The sequence below is a fragment of the Branchiostoma lanceolatum genome, chromosome 14, assembly GCF_035083965.1.
Source record: "Branchiostoma lanceolatum isolate klBraLanc5 chromosome 14, klBraLanc5.hap2, whole genome shotgun sequence".
Classification (NCBI taxonomy): domain Eukaryota; kingdom Metazoa; phylum Chordata; class Leptocardii; order Amphioxiformes; family Branchiostomatidae; genus Branchiostoma; species Branchiostoma lanceolatum.
In genome coordinates this window covers 5,774,456-5,794,546 of record NC_089735.1, presented here as the reverse complement: position 1 = coordinate 5,794,546, position 20,091 = coordinate 5,774,456, and the positions used below count along the sequence as shown (strand labels likewise).

Below are 20,091 nucleotides of genomic sequence, written 5' to 3'. Positions count from 1 at the left end.
GTGGTTGTTCCTCAGAGGGCTTAACAACAATACCTACCTCGCCCTCAGATACTGTGGGCTTATCTGATACAGACTTCTCAATGACTATGGGCTTCTCTTCTACAACAGCACTACTTCCTGTAACTACCTCTGTTCTAGTTGTTTTCACTATTCTAGTCACTACACCATCATCAGTAACTATCTGCTCCTCTGTAACTGTATCTTCCACTGTTTCTTTAGGTTCTACAACATGAACTACCTTGCTGTCTGCTGGGATTGGCTGTACTTCTACAGTCTCTGTTCTGTCTACCTCAGGTTGGGTTATAGAAGGAGACACAGCTTCAGGCTGGAGTTCTGAAACAGCTGGTGGAACTGGAATTTCAGGCTTACTTTCGGTTTTATCTTCTGGTTGGTCTAAACCAGGAATGACCAGAGGTTCATCTTCAAACTCTTGGAAACTTGTGCGTTTTAGAAATGTTTCCACCTCCCGACTAATACGTTTCTCGGTCAAGCCTTCCGGAGACTCAGCAGGCTTGCGTTTTTCTCTGAGCTGTACAACCTCAATTTCAGGCTGTTCTTTGCTAACCACCTCTTCCTTTATTTCCTTCCCCTCTGGTGTTATTACAGACTCTGTCACTGCTGGCTCTTTTTGTGGAATTTCTTTTACCTCTACCTCAGGTTCTTTGACGTCTTTTACCTCCACTGTTTTTATCTCCTCCTTTGAGACTGTAGTTTTAACAGGTTCTGATGGGGCGGGCTCTACAATTTCTTTAACCTCACCAGAAACCTCTTTACTGGGCTCCTCTACTTTTTGCACAGGAGGTGGTCCAGGTGCAACAATCTTAACTTCTTCATGGGTAGTTTCATCTTTAGCTTTGGCTTCAGCTCCACTTATGGTTACATCATCCAGACCAGGAATAACTAAGGGTTCATCTTCAAACTCCTGGAAACTGGTGCGCTTTAAAAACGTCTCTACCTCGCGACTGATTCTTTTTTCAGTCAATTCTGGAGACCCTTTAGTTTGGGGTTTCTCTCTTAATTTCACAGGCTCCTCGCCTGCAGTGACTTCTTTAGCTGATGTTACTTGTTCGGGTACTGCAGGACCTGGTTGAGCCACTTTAACATCCTCCCTAACTTCCTCAACTTGTTTAGCCAAGAGATCTTCTGTTTTTACCTCATCCAATTCTTTTCTTTCAGCTGGTTCAGCTGGCCCTGGTTGTTCTATTTCAATGGGGGCAACCTCTGATAGACTTTGCTTTACAACATCCTCCCTAACTTCAACAACCTGTTCATTGATGAGAGGTTCGGTTGGCAGCTTATCTGTTGGTGTTAATTTAGGTGTTTCATCAACAAGCTTGCTTACTTCCTTAAGTTCCTGAGTTACCTCAGGTCTTTCTTTACTTTCTTTAGGCTCAGGAGGTGCTACCTCAGTGGGGGCAATTTCAGGTTTTACTTTAACTTCACCCTCAGCTGGCTCATCTAAACCAGGTATAACCAGGGGCTCATCCTCGAATTCCTGAAAGCTAGTGCGCTTCAAAAAGGTTTCTATCTCACGACTTATCCTTTTTTCGGTCAAGCGATCAGGAGATCCTTGTTCCTCAGTTCTTGGCTTCTCTCTGAGTTTAACTGTTTCCCCCTCACCTTCCTCAACCTTTTGACTTACTGGTGCTTCTGTTGGTGTTAAAGATTCTGATTCCCTAATTACTTCCTTGACTTCCTCAACCTTTTCAGCCAATTGATTGTCAGGAACAGTTTTGTCAGTTGGTTCTACTGTTGTTGCCTTGACTGTTATCTCCTCTCTAACCTCAACCTGATTAGTTACTGCCTTTTCAGCAGGGAGTGTTTCAGTCGGAGTTAGCACTGGGGGTTCTACAGGGGTTGGTGTTACGTCAGCCTCCTGTTTCTCTACTTCTGCAGGCAACTCCTTTTGTGGTGTTACCTGTTCAGAGGGAGTCACTTCAGCTGCATCTACGGCTACCTGTCTACTTTCTTCCACTCTGCTAACTTCTACATAGGCTGCAGGTTGGGTGTCAGTGGGGGCAATTTCGGGCTTTGTTTCAGCTTCAGCTGGTACATCTACACCAGGAATAATCAAAGGTTCATCCTCAAATTCCTGAAAACTAGTACGCTTTAGGAAGGTTTCAACCTCACGACTAATCCTTTTTTCAGTAAGCCTTTCAGGGGATCCCTCTGGAGAGGGGGCTTTCTCCCGCCTTCTAACAACCTCAACCTCCCCTCCTTCAACCCAACCTAACGATGGCTCATCAGCAGTTGCAGGTTTCTCGGGGGATACCTCTCCAACGGTTTCCACGATGACCTTCTCCTCACGCCTCTGGGTTGTGGTGATGGTCTTCACCTCTCCCTCGGGTCCCACTTCTGTTGTCACTGTGATGTGTTCGGAGATGGGCCCCATCTCCTCAGTGATCTGCGTATACGGCTCTGGTTCTCCTGGAGACGCTGCCAGGGGAGAAGTCTCCTCCGGCACTGGCTCCTCCTCCATCGGGCCGTCTGAGATGGGTGATGTTGCTGGCGACTCGACTGCGTTGATGCTGACCTCAGCAACAGGAGGAGCCTCCTCCTCCTCGGGTGATTTTGTGGGTGGTGTCACATCTGATGTGGTCTCAAAGCTGGTGGTCCTGTCTGGAGTAGGTGGCTCTGGAACGACGCTGGAACTCCTGCTGGCATCGACGTGGAGCATCTCTTCAGTTGGTACCTCCGGGGGTGGCTTCACTTCTTCTTCCAGACCCTGGAAGAAGTCTGCACCAGACTGCCTGTTGGTGGTCATGAATTGGTCCACAATGTCACTGATTTGATCCTCTGACAAGTCCTCCTCCTTCTTCTCTTCCTTCTCTCCAACTTCCATCTTCTGCACATACTCGACAACCTCATCAAGGTTGAAGTCTGTCTTGGGTTCCTCTACCAGGTCTGGGGCTTCTCTCTCGGGAGATGCCACAGTCACTATCGTTTCTTCTGGAGGACTGGGTGCCTCTTTGAGGAGGTTTGTGACTGTGACGGTCTCAAGCGTTACGACTTCTGTTGCTTTGACTGGTGAGGGGACCTCTTCTTTCCTTTCTTCTTGACCTGAAATCAACATCACAGTAGGCATATATGACCATCGACTTACTTGAAAACATGTTCATAAACTCCGCCTTTTAGAATAGGTTATTCATCTTAAAACTTTTTGAGGGCTAGATGTTGAATGTTTTGCATTTGACTTGTTAGAAAAAGTCAACAAAAACAGTCATTGTCCATGTTCTTGACTGACCTGCTCGTTCAGCTTCGGCGATGGTTCTCTCAACTTCTTCTTGCACCTTAGCATCTACCACCTGGATGGGCTGGACAGTAACAACATGGTATTAAACTCTACACTTAGCTGACCAACTATAGATACAGCCTTTGGACAAGTTATCAGTACTTAAGTCCACCAATTCTTTAATAGTATGGAAAGAAATAATTCAGAAGTTTTTGTAAGTGTTGCCTCTATGTGGTGTAGAATGATGTAGGTACTGGTAGATGTGATGACCACATGTTTGGGTTGAATGCCAAAGGTTTTTGGATATGATTGTTCAATACAATGAGTTTTTTTCCATCTCTACAACTACATTGTATGTGAATGTACAGTGTATATAACCATCAACATAAACACAATATGAGGAAAGGAAATTTTTCATAATGCAAATATCACAGACAGACATGCTTCAGAAAAGCAAAGAAAACATGCATACATGCTCATTGAACTTGGAAAATAACAAGATACTACCAGCCATATCTATCTACTACCAGCCATAACTCCACTATAAATGGCATGCATGAGACCTTCACACTCCAACAGAACTGTTCACTGTCCATTTGAAGAAATGGAATATCAGCTGCTATATGGAATACCAGTTTGCCTCTTAACAATTGGCATAAGGCATAACTCTGTGATATGGAAAATTTGAAATAAAGACAATAACCACAGAACACACTGGACACAAGATATTTAAAGAACAAAACTTCCAGATCCACATGAAAAATGAACAGCTTGAAGAAGGTACTCAGCTAGAAATGTCTGACTGGGTCCACGTTGGCTTACCTCTAAGGCATCTAGGTCTAACGAATCCTGGACGTCGGCATGCAATGTGAGCGGGAGCAAGGGATGGAATGAGAAAGGGATGGAGGAAGAATGGAAATGCCTCATGAATGGAAGTTCGAATTTCCACACCACTTGTTATAATTATATACACGGGAATACAACAAACCAGACCCCAGATAGACAGAGAGAAAGAAAGAAAGACAGAAAGAAGTTCTAAGACTCGGGACAAGTTGGCAGAAAGGGCACAAGCAGGAAAAAACAAAGACCAACCATTAATTCAGGTACCTACACCTGTAGCTAAGCCCCAAAGCACCCACCCAAACTACTCTACAGGGGTTATAATACAGTTTCCATTTCACCAGGATTGGCAATGGTCATTTCAATTCCCTCATAGTCATAACTGGGGGTCTCTGCCTGTGCCTACACAGCAACACAACACAAAAAGATTGGATGGCCTGAATTAAGGGTGGAAACTACACATTTGGGGAAAGGGGGGAAAAGGAGGAAATATTCTGGAGGAATGGTTCTTGCTCAGTTTGTAAAGACACATAGCTTGACAATAATCATGCACAAACTGGAACATACTCCATCCCAAACAATTATTAATGGATATCAATCATCAAAATGATGTTGAAACTATATTTCGGACAAAGTCTGAGTGTCACCTTTCGTTTTATTTTACTACTTTGCTCTTTAACTGTTTGAGAAGGATGTGTTCCAAGCCATGACAGACACAAACAATACACAAACATGTACGATCATTTAAAAGCTTCACACGAATCATTTCACATCAATGACAGGCCAAGTATTACTACATCCAACAAGACAATCAGCAATCATCAAGACTTTACATTCCACATTTCTATCTCTGCTTTGCATACATCTTTGCAAGGCAATGGCTATCATCGATCATCGATCAGCAACAAGCACATCCCCATGTCCTGGCAAGCAATAAGGAGAAACACAACACCTACCCTCTTATGCTCAGGCAATGTAACATTCAAGTTACAGATGGCAGGAGGAGGGGGGATGCTCTTGGCTGTCTTAGGCTCGGGCATGAAGGACAGCCGCCCTGTTGGTTCTTGGCTGCTGTCTTTGACCTGCGGGGAAAAGTGCATAAGTTAAGAACAAAATGTGACGGGAAACAGTCGTGGAGAGAAGGGTAAAATATCAGTACATTTCTTGACAACATGAATACAACATATGTCGAACATCATTTAAAAACACTGCTGAATGCTGCAAAAATGCCTCACCCTCTGGCTGATACCAACACTTAAGTGATAAGTCAGAGAGATGAAGCTATCTTTGCATAAGTGACTGACAACATTTGACAGCTGTCCTTGCATCTTCAAATTTACCAGAATGATGTCTTGAATTGTCCAAAACACTAATGTTAAAATCTTTTTTAAATAACAGTGCTGCTATTGTTTTCAATGTCTGTATAGAATAGTGTGATACACTTTAGTATCATAGTTGATGACTGCTGACTGGATACCCCTGTTGCAACTCATATCAAACATATTTAAACAAGAAATTTCCAATTTTCTTTCTCCAAGCTGCTTAGAATCCAGGGTCCCCGGGTGCTGTGTTTTCCTCATCACTGAAAGACATACATATCACAACACAAAAGCAGCATGATGACAGAGAACCTCTGTGGATTGTCCTCTCCTGGATGTTTCCAACTGTCATTCTCCAACAATTCAAACTGAAACAGACACAATATGAGTTAAGATTGTTTCTTCCCAGCTGCCTTCCGCAGACACTGCTGCTGTGGTGTGTGCACCATCCGGGGAGCCTTGAGATCTGCTCTTCTTCTTCACCTGGCTTGACCTCATAGCTGGCTAACTGGCTTCAGCAAAGGCTGTTTTCAGACCCAGCTCCTGTGATGGTTGTATGAGGATGGGGGTGGGGGTGGTAGTGCAGGGAATTATTAGTCGGGTGAATATTTTGAAGCCAGGAAGAGCGACGTTAGTTGCTGCCTGCTTCAGGCTGCCGCATCGTCATACTTATAATACAAACCATGCTGACAACTGCCACACAGCTAACCTCCTGATACATGTGGGTACGTAGACTATAGCACAAGTCGTTCACAACGTCAATATTATGTACATATCACAGCCCACATAGTTTGCCATATACATCAACAGAACAACATACAATCCAAGTGAGCCACTAACAGGTAATTCTGTTATGAACACCAAGTATTGAATTCTTAAGAGCCTTTAACACAAGTTTTTAGATACATACTTAGAACATATATTCTGTATTAAGAACATAGTACATTCTGTTAAACTTGTAGTTACACATCAACAGCATATCATACAGACTTTGCCAGTAGTGTGAAAACATTAGACTTTCCAAGCCATTGTATACAGAGCTACTTTGCATTTGAGCTTGTAAGTTTAGACAGTTTGTTTTCGCATTAGCTGCCCATCTGTAACATTGAAACTAAATTGTTTAACATAAACAGAAAAATACAAAGAATCAAAATGAAACTACTGCCGACATGATCTGACCAAAATCACTTTCCTGAATAGTGTAATAGACAACTAAGTGAATAACCCGGCTTTTAATGCTAACCTGTCTACATATATTGTAAAAAAACTAGAATGCGAAGTTAACACAACATTGACAGATCAGATACAAAGATATTGACATAACTTAAGAAAATTCATGGATATAACAAAGGTTCAGCATTGTTTCATGATAAAAGTTACAGTAACATAGATGCTACTAAGCTGATTCCGAAAAGAACATTTGCCAACTTCTATCAGATTTATTCTCCTAATCTTACAATAAGGTCTAACCAGAGAGTGAAAGCCAACAATTTGGGCTGGTACCTATTGTTGTAGGTCTGCCGGTGGAAAGCTGAGCATTGGGACATGTACATGGCTTTTGTACACTTTTACACAATTGACACAATAGCATAATTTCGTTTGGCAAGGAAATATCTTTCTTTAAGATGGTAAGATTTGCCAAATTCACTGATCAGCTGCTGCAAAACACTGGCACAATACCTATATTATTTTTTTCAAGAGAGCTGCTAAGTTTTACATCGATACACTTAGATGTAAGCATAATAAAGTTAACACATCAACAACATGGGCACTCTCTGTGCCACACAACCCACCTTCACCGGGAATGGCAGACGGTTCTCTCGGAATGCATAGAAGTTGAGGTGGAGTTGTTCGCCGGACTTGTGCAGCGGAATTAGGTTCCCTGCACTCTCAATATGCACCGTCTTTCCCTCCAAAACCTGCCGGGAGGGGCCAGGACAAAAACAGGAACGATGGAGAGAGAAGAACATGCTTCGAGTTACAAACTAATTCAGTCTCCCTCATTCTCTACAAAAGACTTGGAGACAAGCAGTTTTCAGTTGCTAACAGGAAATTTTATTGTCAGACGACAATGAATACAATACACGGAAAGGAATCCAAAGGTAGAACAGAAAGTTGGAAATACAGAAGTAAGGTACAGTAGATATAGACAGTTTACATAAGGAGAAGGTAATGAGGTACAAAGGTATTGCACAAATCAAGGAAGTACAATGGCTATTCTCCTGAACTCTGAACAACATTTGTTCATTACGTCAACCTTACTGGTCCCCTACAACGGCTAATTCTTCACCCTTCTAGCACTAATTGCTAGACTCAGACTTCAAGGAATACCAAATCCTTCTTCCCAAAGCTTCCACATAATGGAATGAAGGCTAGGATATAGGAAGGAGCAACTCACCCGATAGTTTGCATGAAAAAAAAACTAGAGACTGTTGCCTCCTATCCATAGCCTGGATGCCAGCCTTGTTAGTTCTAGTCTGCTACCACTGATCTTTACCCTGACAACTTGCTCCAACAGATGAGTGGTAGCAGAATAAAGCTTACAAAGCTGGCATACAGGCTATCATATCCTCGAATCTAAATTCTGGTCCCAAACCCCTCCTAACAAACCCTTCATGTACGATTTCCGATCTAACACCCACCAAATGTTTCTCCCAACATCGATACTACGTCTCCTTCCTTTATACCCTAGCCCTCTTAACATAACATACAGTAGCACCATTGGAATTGTTCCACATATTATCAAATCATAAACCCTGACAAGTATTTTGGTCTATGTAACAATGAATCTAGGACATATATGTACTACTCTCCGCTTCACGAGTCACTACTCAAGCTAATGTTTGTTGCATTTTTGCCATCAAGAAGACCACATGGAAAATGTTACAGTTCTCACAAATATGCTGCTTTCATGCAGTGCCTTGTCAAACTTCAACATCCTCAAATCTGTCATCATAGCTGTCATTACATATCATAATGTTTTTGATGTTTCATAGACAGCATTTTCCTCTCATGAACATTCCAACATTGGTGACCAAATGGCCCTGCCCAATCAAACGCATCTTCTTTGATGACTACAAGTGGAAAAATGTCAGCTAGCCTGAGTTACAAGTTTGCATTTTGTTGGATTTCTACTGGCAGTTGTACAGTTGTCTATTTTAGATTTTAGCCTCAAGCTACTAGAACTACAGAGCAGTGCTATGTGTAAATGACAACTGAAATGCATCTTGATTTTGTGGCATATCTAATGGATTGTTAGTATATGTCATCATCGAAACCGTCAAAATAGATCTGTGGTATTTGTTTTAATTGTTTGAGTTTGTATAGTTCATCAGTTACAGCAAGGAGAGGGAGGGAAAAGAAGTCAGAAGCAGAAAGCAGAGGCAAAGGGGAGGGGGGAGAAAAGGAGAAGGAAAACAGTCAAGGAAATTGCTAAAATAGAAGAGAACAAGCGTAATCAATCAGAAAGAGAAAGAAAAACAAAAGAACGTGAGAAGAAACAAAATACCAGTAACATAGTCACAGACACATTGGAAAAGCTGAAGAAAACAATAACTGTGAAATGTGGACACACTTGAGTGTGCCAAAAGAAACTGCAACTTAAATCTAACATAGTCATTAATTTCACAAGAAATAAAAGTACCTAAAATCTATTTTGCCATGCATGACTTAAGAAACAAATATTGGGGCTCTGACTTGACAGAGATTCTTTTGTCTGAAGATCACCCAAATGTCCACAAATCACATGAACGTTCAATACATTTGTCAACTTCTGGTGTTATTGATACAAAATTTGTATGGACCAATAGGTTTAATGGGTATCTTTTTTAAGGATTTCCCAGACATCCTTACAAGGTTTGCACTTACATGTAGGAAACAAGGAGACTTCATGCATCTTCCTCTTATGATTTTACCCACAACTGATTATGTCATTACCGTCACACATCCAACTTATAACAACATCAACTCATCACATCAGAGGTAGGTGACAATGCTTGTTCAACAGAAGTTTGCCTGACAATAGAATGATTTTTGTCACTAAAACACCTTCTAATGCAGACTTTGACAGGATCTATCAATTTCTTATATTGTTTTTCTTTCATGCATTTTTTACATTATCTTGGAATTTTCAATTTCATATTGCTTGTAATCTTAAACATTAACTATATTATAATCAATTCTGGATAAATCAATGTTGCATGAGGATTATTTTCATCGATAATTGCTTCTTCCTGTGAACAGATTGTCACCAGCCCTCCGATCAACAGTTTTACGACTTAAATCTAAGGAGGAATGCAGGACGAGTCTTACCTCTACGTCTCGACTCCTCGCAATCTCTGTGAAATGCTCCTGCTTTTCCAGCGTCTTGTCGTACTTGTCATCCGTCATACAGAACACTCTCAGCCTGGCCTCGACTGGGTCTTGTGTCTTAGCAAACACCACGAATTTGGCCATGAAGGGCACAGCGATGACTTCCCGGTACAGCTGGGTGGCGTAGTTCACCGACTCGTTGATCTGGCGACAGTCCATCAACCAGAACCTACGGAAGAACATCATTTGTTTATTCATCTATTAAGCTTTACCACATAAGTGGATGGGGTGAGAGCAGGCATGTCTTACCATTACTGGCTCTCACACCGGCATGGCATACAATATATACAAGTCAAACAAAAATCTAATTGTCTAACAATCAAATATACATGTAACACTTACAGCATTATGATAAAACATCTTTAAACAACTTTTACAACATAAGTGAGCATAGATAAAGAATACAACAGTGTATTCCGTATCGCCCGAGGTACCAGCCTGACAACGGGTTGTATCGCCTGACGCGACCCGCGGTCGGGCCTAGACTGAGGGTGATGCGGAATATATGAGGATGGTGTTGTATTTTATTTTATCTATGTCATAACCACCCGAAAAGACACACATTTCAATGCGAAATGCGACAGAAGTTGAGAGTTTTGTGTCCTCAAACAAAAAAATTGTAACAAAATTGATTCCAACCTCCGAATCCGGTATTTAAATACCTCTCTATTGCCAAGATAAGGATCAAACTGAAGAGACAGAAAAAGAAGGCATCTGTACCCAAGAAGTTCGACACCAGTAAACTGAAAGACCCTGCTACAGGAGAGCAATTTGAGGCCTCCCTGAGGAACCTTACAAAACATCTTGGTGGATCCTCACAACCCTGAGCTTGATTTTGTGTCCAGACCATCGCAGATCAACTACAATCTGCGTCGGGCTCGTGAACAGGTCCTCCCCACACTAAGCAAAACTAAGCGACATGAATATCTTTCACGCCACGTGCTCTGAAGTTGTTGTCCAAGAAGAATCCCTAGATGTTGTGAGCTCATATTTTAATTTGTATAGATTTTATATTGATTGCTGTTGTTGCTTTTTAACTCTAATGTTTATTGTATCGTTTTTGAGCGTTTTTACTGTAGTTTCAACCTATTTCATGTGACTTGTACATTTGTTACATGCAAGTTGTTACCAATTAAACTGAAACTGAAACCTGTTCTCCTTACCTTGCTGACACAGTGGTGGTGAAGGAGACACAGTCGTTGACAAAAGTGAGCGGGGTGCTGCCTGTGATGTCTTCCCACTGAGCTGGGTTTGGACCGCCTGTGGAGTTAGAGCGGAAGGAATCTTTGTTAGGTTTGTGGCCTGCAGATAGCTGCAGGTAGCTGTCTTTGTCATAGTTAAAACAGGTAGAAGAGAACATTTAGGTAAACATTAAGCTAAGGTCCACATTACAAACTTAAGGTTTTGATATCGAATTTTCCAAGTTAAGGAGAGGAAAATGAACTTTTCCTATGTCAATCAATGGTTTTTCACTATAGAACTCGATACTTAAGATGTTTTTCAAAGTCTGCAGAGTACAGTTCCATTGAAGACTGACTTTAGGAGGAAAGGAAAGTTAAAGGGGTCTACAGTACGGGTCTTGGTATTTCCAAAACTTCTATCACATATTAAGCTCTATTTTTAAACCAAGAAGACTTAATCATATTTTCATTCACTTCTGCGCACTGCAAGAAGGTTCAACAGTTACTGTAGACTCCCTTGATTTTGCTCTTCTCGGAAATAGAATTGTGATAACTTAACACAAAAACAACAACTATAGGTATAATCATACCCCAGTCTGTCAAATGTCAACAATATTCTTGATAGCCACAGATACACTACATAACAGGACTGGCCACATCACTATGATTATGAATATCAAAAATAATCTTCATCAATACTAAAAATAATCTTACTTCTAGACACTCATGTCTAGGTACAAATGATGCATAAATGAATCAGTCAATATGACAAATTCTGCAAGAAAAATGTTTAAAGCTACAGTTCTTAAATGGAATTAGCTGGATTTCGATTCTATGTGTTTCTGGCAGTCATGAAATTTTGTAATTAATTAGTGTGAGATGTTAGTTCTTCCAGTTTTGCCTGTATGTCTTCCTGTAATAAAACTGTCGAGTAAGATCTCCATGTAGGTTTTCAGTTTCACTGTAAACATTGAGGTCTTAAATACATGTAGATGCTCTGAATTGAACTTCCTTATGTTATGATATAGTGCAGATGGCATGATATGATGATGATTACGAAGAAAGAATATAGGAGTGACAGCACACTCAAAAAGTAGAGCGTGCACGTGCATTCTAGAAAAATGAAGTGCTGAAGATGACGGTATAAAAATCTACAGCAGACAAGCGTGACAATGTTAGCAGGGTTGTGCATGGCAAGTTTAGCTGCATGTTTTTAACAGAAGTATTGCAATCGACACTGCCATCTCTTAACAGGCAAGGCAATGCTGTTCAGCTCATAGTGTACTGTGAGCAGAAGAACATCTCCTATGCCTGTTGAGAGCGTTTGCTGTAAGCTTCAAAAGTACCTTGCGAACCGCCATAGGGCTGCTGTCTTCCCTCTACGGAGAACCAACATAGCGTGAAATTCCTCCGAACAGAACATGCAATCAGTCATACAATCAACAAAGAAAAGGAATAATAAAAAAATAAAAACAAGTAAAGTTGTGTAGTCTTCATTAGAAAAACTGTTACTGCAGTAAATCATAGCTGTCTTGTTTTTGCAAACAGGTTAGCATCATCATGTTAGAATTTCGCCTTTAGTTTTGGAGAAAAACACACAGCTGCTTGTCTCTCAATGTAGAACGTGATTAACTTTATATACACAAATGCTTCAAAATTCAAGAATATACAGGGAGTGAGGACTGTATGTGCAGTTTATATCAGGGAGCACAGAACGTAATATCACCCATTGTAATGTGGTGAAATGTATTACAAATCCTACATAAATAAATCATGTATGGCAACTTCAATGTTGTGTAAATCAAGTAGATTGATAGGTGCAACAGTCACAATAATATCATCTGTCAGCTAAAATCTCTAAAGCAACACACAACTAGTGTATATAGTTTCTGTCATAGTCACTGCTTGAAGTGCTGGAACAAGATTGTCTCACAGAGAGAGAATTTTTGAGTTATTGGAGTTTTTCTTTTACACAATCAGTAATGTACCTCACCGGCTTATGTTTCAATGTCTATATATAAGACACCTTCCTCAGAGATTCTGACTACTTCTTCTCACTGCTATAAGTAGCCAAAGTAGGTAGCGCTTTTGCAGCAAGAACACTACTCCGGCTACTTATAGCAGCGAGAGGCAGTCAGCTTACATGTAGTTGAGGGAGGTGTCTTATAGACATCGAAATGTAAACAGGTGAGATACATAACTGGTTGTGTAAAAGAAAAACTTCAATATCCTCTGTTCTACCGAGCTGCTGAAATTATTTTTGGGAGAGAGAATCTCTGTTCCCACCCACCTGTTATGCTACAGAGCAGTCTCAAGGTTGGCGTGTCCCCTCCCCCGTAGCCATTCACGATGCCGTGAGCCGCTGCAGATGGGAGGGGTATCGTCATGGTGATGGGCTTGTGGAACTTGCGGCGTCTTGGCTCCACGGTGACAATGGGGCTAACCAAGACTCTGTTCCCGTACATCTTCTTTACCAGCTCTGGTTTCACCGGCTGGGCCTGAGGAAGACCAGAAAAAGGTGCATCAGCTTCTTTGGCTATCACCAAGACAAGAAATCTGCCCTTCAGTGTAACAAACCAGCTTTGCAGGCACGCAGCATGGCAGCAGCTGGTTATATCAAACTGAACAATCTGTCACACCTAACTTTTAGACATCTAGCTGCAACTCTCACACCTAACTTCTAGCTGCAAGCGTTGTTTAAAGCTATCTAGTGAAGACTTGAAGTGCTGTGCTTGGTGTCACTCTATGATAGTTCTAGGAAAATAGAATTTTTGAACAAATCAATCCTAGATTGATACATCTGCATGGTAGCTGTTTTGGTCTTCTATATCCCTAATTATACAACAATAAGCAATACAAATAACTGGCTTTCCGCTGTACATGAAGACATCTCCAACAGAGGCTGATCTCTCACCTGGAGGCCCACCCTGATCTTCTTGGTCAGTGCTCCCTCAGGGAACACCGCCTGGACCTGCGGAACCACGGAGGAACTCAGCATCCCGCCCTCAGGTCCCACCATCTTGGTCTCCATGCGAACGCGTGTCACCACAGCGAAGTACTGGGGGAAGTCGGTGGTCAGGATGCGCACAATGCGCTTCTGTTGCAGCTCTTCTGTGCTCTCGATTTCTGTAGGAAAGTCATGAAAGTAAGGTCTATGGAAAAGGCTAGTTTCCACCCTACATTGCGTGAATATCCTCAGATGCTATTAGATTGTTAAGTATTTTGTGTATTAAAAAGCATCTGTGACTTTTAATAAATGTTATGGCATTCAAGACAGGAAGATCACTAGCATTAAGATATGTTAATACATGTAGTTTTACACTTAATTACTGTGGTATTTAGTAATTTACAAGCAACTATGGTGTGTTTTGCTGTGCTGTCTGATTGACTGTTCCTTAAGTTAGTGCATGTATGTAGTATGGTATGGGTGTTCGAACAACGTCATACCACTATGCCTCAGTTGGTGATGTGATTTTACAAGCATTTGTGAGTATTATCTGATGAAAGTTAATGATGATCATGCAAAACTATTGTTGCAATGAGAATGACATAATACTTGTTATGTGTCGTTTGACATTGTAAATTATGATTGTGATCTATATCAATCATTGCAATCAATTAACAGCATTGTTATGATTGGTGAGGCGGGAATACAAGTGGTTGATTACAGTGAAACATTGCAGAATATGTACAGTTAGTAAGATGGAAGTTTGGAAGGTACCTTTTGAATCTATGAGAGGACGGAGCAGAACAGACAGAGCAGACAGAGGTGAATAGTTAAAAATCACACCAGAGAACAACACACAGTACAATCATCACTGAGACCTGTCACAATTACATTACAATTACAATGGAGACATTACATCGCATGTTTACTTCAAGAAAGAGACAGAGAAATAAAAAGTTCACCACTCACGAAAAGAAATACCAAAGTGTTGAAGGCACGGTACCAGCAGCCTGGGACAAGCAGGATCATTCGTAATTAAAATCATTGATTTCCATACCTGCACTCGAAATGAAAGGGTTCGGCTTACCCTCCCCCTCCATGCCCCCATCCAGGGCCTCTTTGATGGCTTCCTCAGTTGCCTCTAGGGTATGCTCTCGCCAGTTCTCTCCAGAGTCACTTCGCAGCACCACGATCTCGCGCTCGCGTCCACGCAAGGAGGCGAAGTGGGGCAGCTCAATGATTACAGGTCTGCGAAACACAAAACTCCAGACGTTATATTTTGACACCAAACTGAATCTCCAGCACATCATGTAACAGGTGCCATTGGGGATGTGTACCTAAATGTAACACCAGGTGCAGGTAGAGGTTTAGGTATAGGTACTGACCTACACCTGTGCCTGTGTCTGAACTATTTGAGAAATTAAACTGTGGTCTTTATGATGACAGAAACACCAATAAGCAGCAAAAAAAATTCAACGTTTATTTGGACTTCAGGTACCTTATGCAGTCCCTATGATTTCGAGAGGATCTTAAATAAAAAATGGTGCTGATTTCAACAACCATGCAATGTTTTCATCTTTCCAATGCTAAATTTTAATCTTTGTGGTCGAAATAACATGTTTTAGTAGAAAAACGAGTCAAAAGTTATTCACTTGAGTGTAATTCTATTTCAGTACAGTACCGCAGCCTCAGTACCGGTACGTATACATTGATGTCCTGGTATTTTGGATCTGTACCTTTTTTGTGGTACTATACTGGTGCTTGGTACAGTCACCCCAAGGTGCCATGCAAAACTATGTGAGTATCTCCTATCCCCAGAAGAGAGACAGAACCTTCAATCTATAGAGACAACGATGCTAGTTATCAAATCACCACAGATACAAATGTACAATGTAAACATTGCTTGACAACACAATACATTTGCGTGGTGTGCTCTATCTGAAGAAGCGAGGATGAGAGAGGACTGTTTCAAGAAGTTGTACTGTCAGTCAGGGAGGAAGGCTAGGTAAGACATGACTGCCTCCCTGCCTGACCCATTGGTTTTTAACATCTTCCCGAACAGCCGCAGAGAGAGAGTGACAAAGCGAGAGGAAGAGGATCTGGTGTGGCTCAGCTTGAGTTTGGAATGTGCATACCCCTGAAACTTGGTTCCCGCAGGTCCTAACTGGACAATGGGACTCGACAGATGCTCCCCTTCCCCCAGGGGGGGAGGATTTGGTGGCATGTGCCGTTTACTGGGGGTGGGGAGATGGTGATGAGGGAGGGGTTTGGACGAAGAATCCAGGCAGCATGAACAGAAAAAGATGGGTGAGTGTGAACAAGGGTCAGATGTGGCCACAACACAGGAACAATTTGTCATTTCCCTTCTTCACAGCAACTTTTGGAGATATCCTTTGCAGAAATTCTTTTCAGTTTCTGCGAAATTTCTAGAAATTAGAGAATGGACGTCTTTAGAACATCAATCATTTTGGACAGGAAACTTTTGAGGTTCTTAACATGTATACAAGTAACATTTCAACACAAGTCTCACGAGGCTGCCAAGATGATCACTTTAGTTGATGTATATATTGGAGCTTTTTCAAAGCAAACTCATGCAACTAGTAAAACAAGAAAGACATGCATACATACATTTACACCGGTCATATAAACCTGTATTTAGTAGATATATTTTTCCCATCTCATGAATATTTTTCAAATATAACAATTGAGTAACAGCTTCCTATAAATTCTTGAAAGTAGTTAACTCTTAAGTCTTTTACTTTCCCCATGTTGACTTCCAGGTCAACAGCATTGTTCATTAAGGCCACAGAGAGAACAAAGAAGACTTGGCAAGCACAGTTACAATAGTATGTGAATAATGGACAGTAACATAAAGACAGAAACACTGGGCAAACATGAACAGCTGGCCTTTGAAAACCATGTATGGTATGCTACATGAGCTTTCAATCTAATACATGACATTGTACGTTTGTCCTGTTTGAAACCCTTAATTTTACTAACATGTATGTACAGCTGTACTGAGGTACGAAGGAAATGGGTGACCATCAAACTGATCAGCTATTGGAAGAAGTAGAAGTAATGCTGCAGACAGTTTATGCTATGCTCAAATCCTGGGTTGGGACAGAACAAAACTAAACAAGTCCTAAAGCACATCAGATGTATATAATCTACTTTGTACAGACATGTAGGTGATTGGTAATTAAGAGATGACCAAATACGGTAGCATAGAACATACCCTAAAAACTGTGTCCCTGCGGGTCCGATCTCAAGGACGCGACTGGCCAGGGCCTCCCCCTCCATGAGGGGCGGCGGGGTCTGCAGGCGGTGGCGCTTCACCAGCCGGCACGTGATGCGGGTGGGTTGCGTGGCCTTGCGTGGCGGAATGATGATGCGGAATCCGGGCTGGCGGCAACCACGCATGGCGCCACCACGGGCATCAACCATGAAGCTCACCAAGAAACTGTCAAAACAAGTAACACAATCACTTACAATTCAAACTAAACATAAAACAACAACAGGTAAAGGAAATAAACTAGGCAAACTGCTTACAGGGCTGTCTCCAGGACCTATTCCTCCGTCCAGGGACGGAAATTTGCTAGCCGCCCAAAAATTCTGAACTTCAAGCCATTAAACTGATGAGAACGTATTTTCATAAACTTAAAATGACAGATTTAACAACGAAAATCAACAACATATGCTTCAAAACAATGAGTCTGATGGAGACAGCGCTGACTAAATCAACATTCCAGTAGTAAATAGTGTGAAACTGAAATGGAACTCTTCTCACCCGGCATGGACGGGCGTAGCGGGGATGCCAATATTGTCTGTTGCCCCGTCGAAACTTGCGCTGTCGCGGAAGCTTCCCGTGCCCGTCAGTGTGCCGCTGCCCTTGTAGGCCGCAGTGCTACGTAGCTGAACTGCCTGCATCACTTCTTCAGTCATCCCTTCAAGGTAAGAACCTCCAGTACGAGAGCCAAACGACCTACGGAATACGTCGACGAAGGTCAGACAACCAGGTAGTAAGATACGCTGGGAATGTATTCCATAGGTCCAGAAAATAACAGTTACTCAAGCAACTGGCTAGATTTGTAAATGGTCACAAACGGAAAACTCAGTCTCTGATGAAACTCGGTCAGATGAAAGACAGTGGATGCTGTCTGGCATGTCTGGCCGTTTACAAATCTATCCAGATACTTGGGCAACTGTTATCTTATGCTATATAGAATGCATTCCACATTTGTCTCAAAGATGTCTATTCCCATTCTCTTCACAGGAAAATGTAATGAAAAACATACATGTGGAAAAGTCCAAGAGTACTTTACCACCAAATCCTTTTTAATGAATCTCGAAGACGAATACTTTGTACTGAACATATTCCCATGCAGAAATACAACACAACAGCTCTTGTATACATATTTATATATCAATGATCAATGTTTTATTGCCATAAATGCTGCAGATTTCTGATAAAAGCTGTGCTAGATTATGTTTTCTGAATGATTTCTGATTTTCATTGAAAGACAATTCAGTGACCAGAAGCAGCTGCTGCATTGATTTCATAGGTGTTGCTCTATTGGCAAAGTAATGGATAGAGAGAAAGATAGATAAGCATATAGAAGTTATGTGATTGTCCTTCCGTGACATTAAGGTTACTACCATGCTTTACATGTCGATAAATACAATTTCAAAACATCACAACAAAAATTAGCTCCTTCTTAGCATGGAAAACTCTAAGAATAAGTAGATGGAAATCTACTGGAAAGGCATGAGAAAGGTTAGTATAGATAGTAGGGAAAGACAGACTAGTCTGGGAAATCTACTGCATGTAAATGTAGATGCTCTCGGGACATTTCCATTCGAGAGATGACTAATGTCCACTGGCCAGATACCATGAAAAGTACAGAAAATTAACAAGGATTTAGCTCTGAAATTTCATTCATTGATATTAACCACATGTGTGGAAGGATTGCTGGTCATTATCACCTTTTCAACATGTCAACCCAGAGAATGATTGTATTTCATCTACTCACAGTGGGAAGGACCCCTACTCTTTTCGCTAAGTATGGTGGGTTTTTTAACACATGCCCGAGGTGTGGCTCTCCTCAAACGAGGGATCTCTGGCTTTACTTCTCATTTGAGAGAACCAAATTTAGGTACTCATTTTCACCAGAGTCGACTGAGGAAATGGGACGTGCCAGGGATTCGACCCCAGAACCTTTTGATTCTTACTTTAAATCAACAACCCTAACCACAAGACCACCTTGCTACTTTGGTTTGTGTACTGTAGCTCTCATTAAAAGTGCTCATTATCATAAATTTGCCAGAATATGTCGATCACAAAAATGCCAAAAGGATTCTTTAGAGCAAAGGTCAAAAGATTTATTATCACTATATTTTGGTGGTTTAACTGGAGGAGCTCCAAACGAATTTAAACATGGACAAAATAGTTATAAATAGAATACCATTTTCATGATATCTGGCCATTTTTAGGGAAAGACAAGATCACAAGATGCATTAGAGAAAGTGGGAGCTGTAAAGGAGATGAGAGTGGAATTAGGACAGCTTCTAGACTACAGATGAGAAAGGTAACAGGATTATTTAAGACAAAGATCTTAATCATGTACATTGTAGCTAATGTACATGTAGTTGCTCTACAAACAGACCACAAATCATTTGGAAAAGGAAGGATAGTAAAGGGTTAATGAAACTACATCAGTAGGAGTAATAAGGGAAGATAGGTGCTACTAATCATCTACATGTAGAATATAGCATGTCTCTAATTATAAAGTAGAAAAAAGAGGTGTCATACTATGTTTGTTTTAGTAAAAAACAATTAAAGAAAGAGACAACATATGGCATTTGCTATAGAGAAAGTAATCTACAGTGATTATATCAATTAAATCAACTGTACCAGGTTGGTCTAAAATTATGAAGTAGAAAATAACTAGTACATAGTAAATGTAGGAACTGGTATAAATGAAAACAGGGACTGAAGTAATTGCATTGATGCTGTGCAGGCAGGATAAAAGAATCATGCACCGCATGCAAAATCTACTGGTGGAAGATTGGGGTATACAATGTACATGTAGCTATGTCATTGAATAGTCATTTTGTGTAGGCAGTACCTTTTGCCCATGCGCTCCGGCTTCCTATTGTATGCAGGCCAATGCAATAGTAACAACATGAAATGCAGACGTCAGT

At 41.2% G+C, this 20,091-nt stretch overlaps 3 protein-coding genes across 33 annotated transcripts in view; 1 reads left to right on the top strand and 2 right to left on the bottom strand.

Moving 5' to 3' along the window:
• LOC136448945 (peptidyl-prolyl cis-trans isomerase-like) overlaps positions 1 to 20,091 on the top strand; it is a 306,630-nt gene that overhangs the window by 64,997 nt on the left and 221,542 nt on the right. The gene's annotated exons all lie outside the window — the stretch shown is intronic.
• Positions 1 to 20,091, bottom strand: part of LOC136448937 (ankyrin-2-like) — a 208,899-nt gene that overhangs the window by 30,358 nt on the left and 158,450 nt on the right. For 19 of the 31 annotated variants that reach the window (XM_066448669.1, XM_066448658.1, XM_066448665.1 and 16 more), the window contains 14 exons: positions 17,678 to 17,872; positions 17,126 to 17,350; positions 16,026 to 16,124; positions 14,948 to 15,138; positions 13,858 to 14,069; positions 13,234 to 13,441; positions 12,290 to 12,322; positions 10,926 to 11,022; positions 9,703 to 9,931; positions 7,185 to 7,310; positions 5,029 to 5,154; positions 4,055 to 4,081; positions 3,245 to 3,314; positions 2,273 to 3,060 (listed from right to left, as the gene is read on the bottom strand). In XM_066448669.1, the coding sequence (XP_066304766.1) occupies positions 2,273 to 3,060; positions 3,245 to 3,314; positions 4,055 to 4,081; positions 5,029 to 5,154; positions 7,185 to 7,310; positions 9,703 to 9,931; positions 10,926 to 11,022; positions 12,290 to 12,322; positions 13,234 to 13,441; positions 13,858 to 14,069; positions 14,948 to 15,138; positions 16,026 to 16,124; positions 17,126 to 17,350; positions 17,678 to 17,872 (2,626 nt within the window). Of the gene's footprint in view, positions 1 to 2,272; positions 3,061 to 3,244; positions 3,315 to 4,054; positions 4,082 to 5,028; positions 5,155 to 7,184; positions 7,311 to 9,702; positions 9,932 to 10,925; positions 11,023 to 12,289; positions 12,323 to 13,233; positions 13,442 to 13,857; positions 14,070 to 14,947; positions 15,139 to 16,025; positions 16,125 to 17,125; positions 17,351 to 17,677; positions 17,873 to 20,015; positions 20,040 to 20,091 lie in introns of all 31 variants that reach the window. The other 12 variants (XM_066448681.1, XM_066448680.1, XM_066448666.1 and 9 more) reach the window with 9 other exon arrangements.
• LOC136448943 (neurofilament heavy polypeptide-like) lies at positions 5 to 2,266 on the bottom strand (the record flags this gene model as incomplete). Its single annotated transcript, XM_066448695.1, has 1 exon — positions 5 to 2,266. A coding segment is annotated over one exon (2,262 nt), but the record flags the coding sequence as incomplete, so codon positions are not given.